General features: G+C 66.9%; 1 protein-coding gene across 1 annotated transcript; it reads right to left on the bottom strand.

Moving 5' to 3' along the window:
- Positions 1–6: 6 nt before the first annotated feature.
- Positions 7–426, bottom strand: LOC104916915 (ETS domain-containing transcription factor ERF-like; the record flags this gene model as incomplete). The annotated part of the gene is made up of 1 exon (XM_010727984.2): positions 7–426. A coding segment is annotated over one exon (269 nt), but the record flags the coding sequence as incomplete, so codon positions are not given.
- Positions 427–429: the final 3 nt, after the last annotated feature.

Below are 429 nucleotides of genomic sequence, written 5' to 3'. Positions count from 1 at the left end.
TCCCAACGGGATTTGGGGCCATTTTGGGTCCGTTTTTGCTCCATTCCCAGCGGGATTCGGGGCCATCCCGGACCATTTCCACGGGTCTTGTGGGGCCGTTTCTGTTCCCCGTGGGCCCCTTTCCCGCGGCTCCGTCCCACTGCCCCCCGCCCCCGTCTCACCGCAGCGCCCGGCTCAGCTTGTCGTAGTTCATGTGCGGTTTGCACTTCCTGGCGCCCCACAGCCGCGCCACCTCGTCGGGGTCCTTGATGACGAACTCCCCGTAGTCGCCCTGCCAGGCGATGACGTGCCGGTAGCGCTCCTGGCGCAGCAGCTCCAGGATGAAGTGCCACAGCTGGATCTGCCGCGAGCCGGGGCTCGACTCCGCCTTGTAGGCCCACTCCGGGAACGCCAGCCCTATGGGGGGAATAGGGGGGCTGGGGTCCCTAT

This window comes from Meleagris gallopavo, unplaced genomic scaffold (genome assembly GCF_000146605.3).
Source record: "Meleagris gallopavo isolate NT-WF06-2002-E0010 breed Aviagen turkey brand Nicholas breeding stock unplaced genomic scaffold, Turkey_5.1 ChrUn_random_7180001951236, whole genome shotgun sequence".
In the NCBI taxonomy this organism is placed as follows: Eukaryota; Metazoa; Chordata; class Aves; order Galliformes; family Phasianidae; genus Meleagris; species Meleagris gallopavo.
The sequence above is the reverse complement of the archived record's forward strand: the minus strand, read 5'-3'. Positions and strand labels throughout refer to the sequence as shown.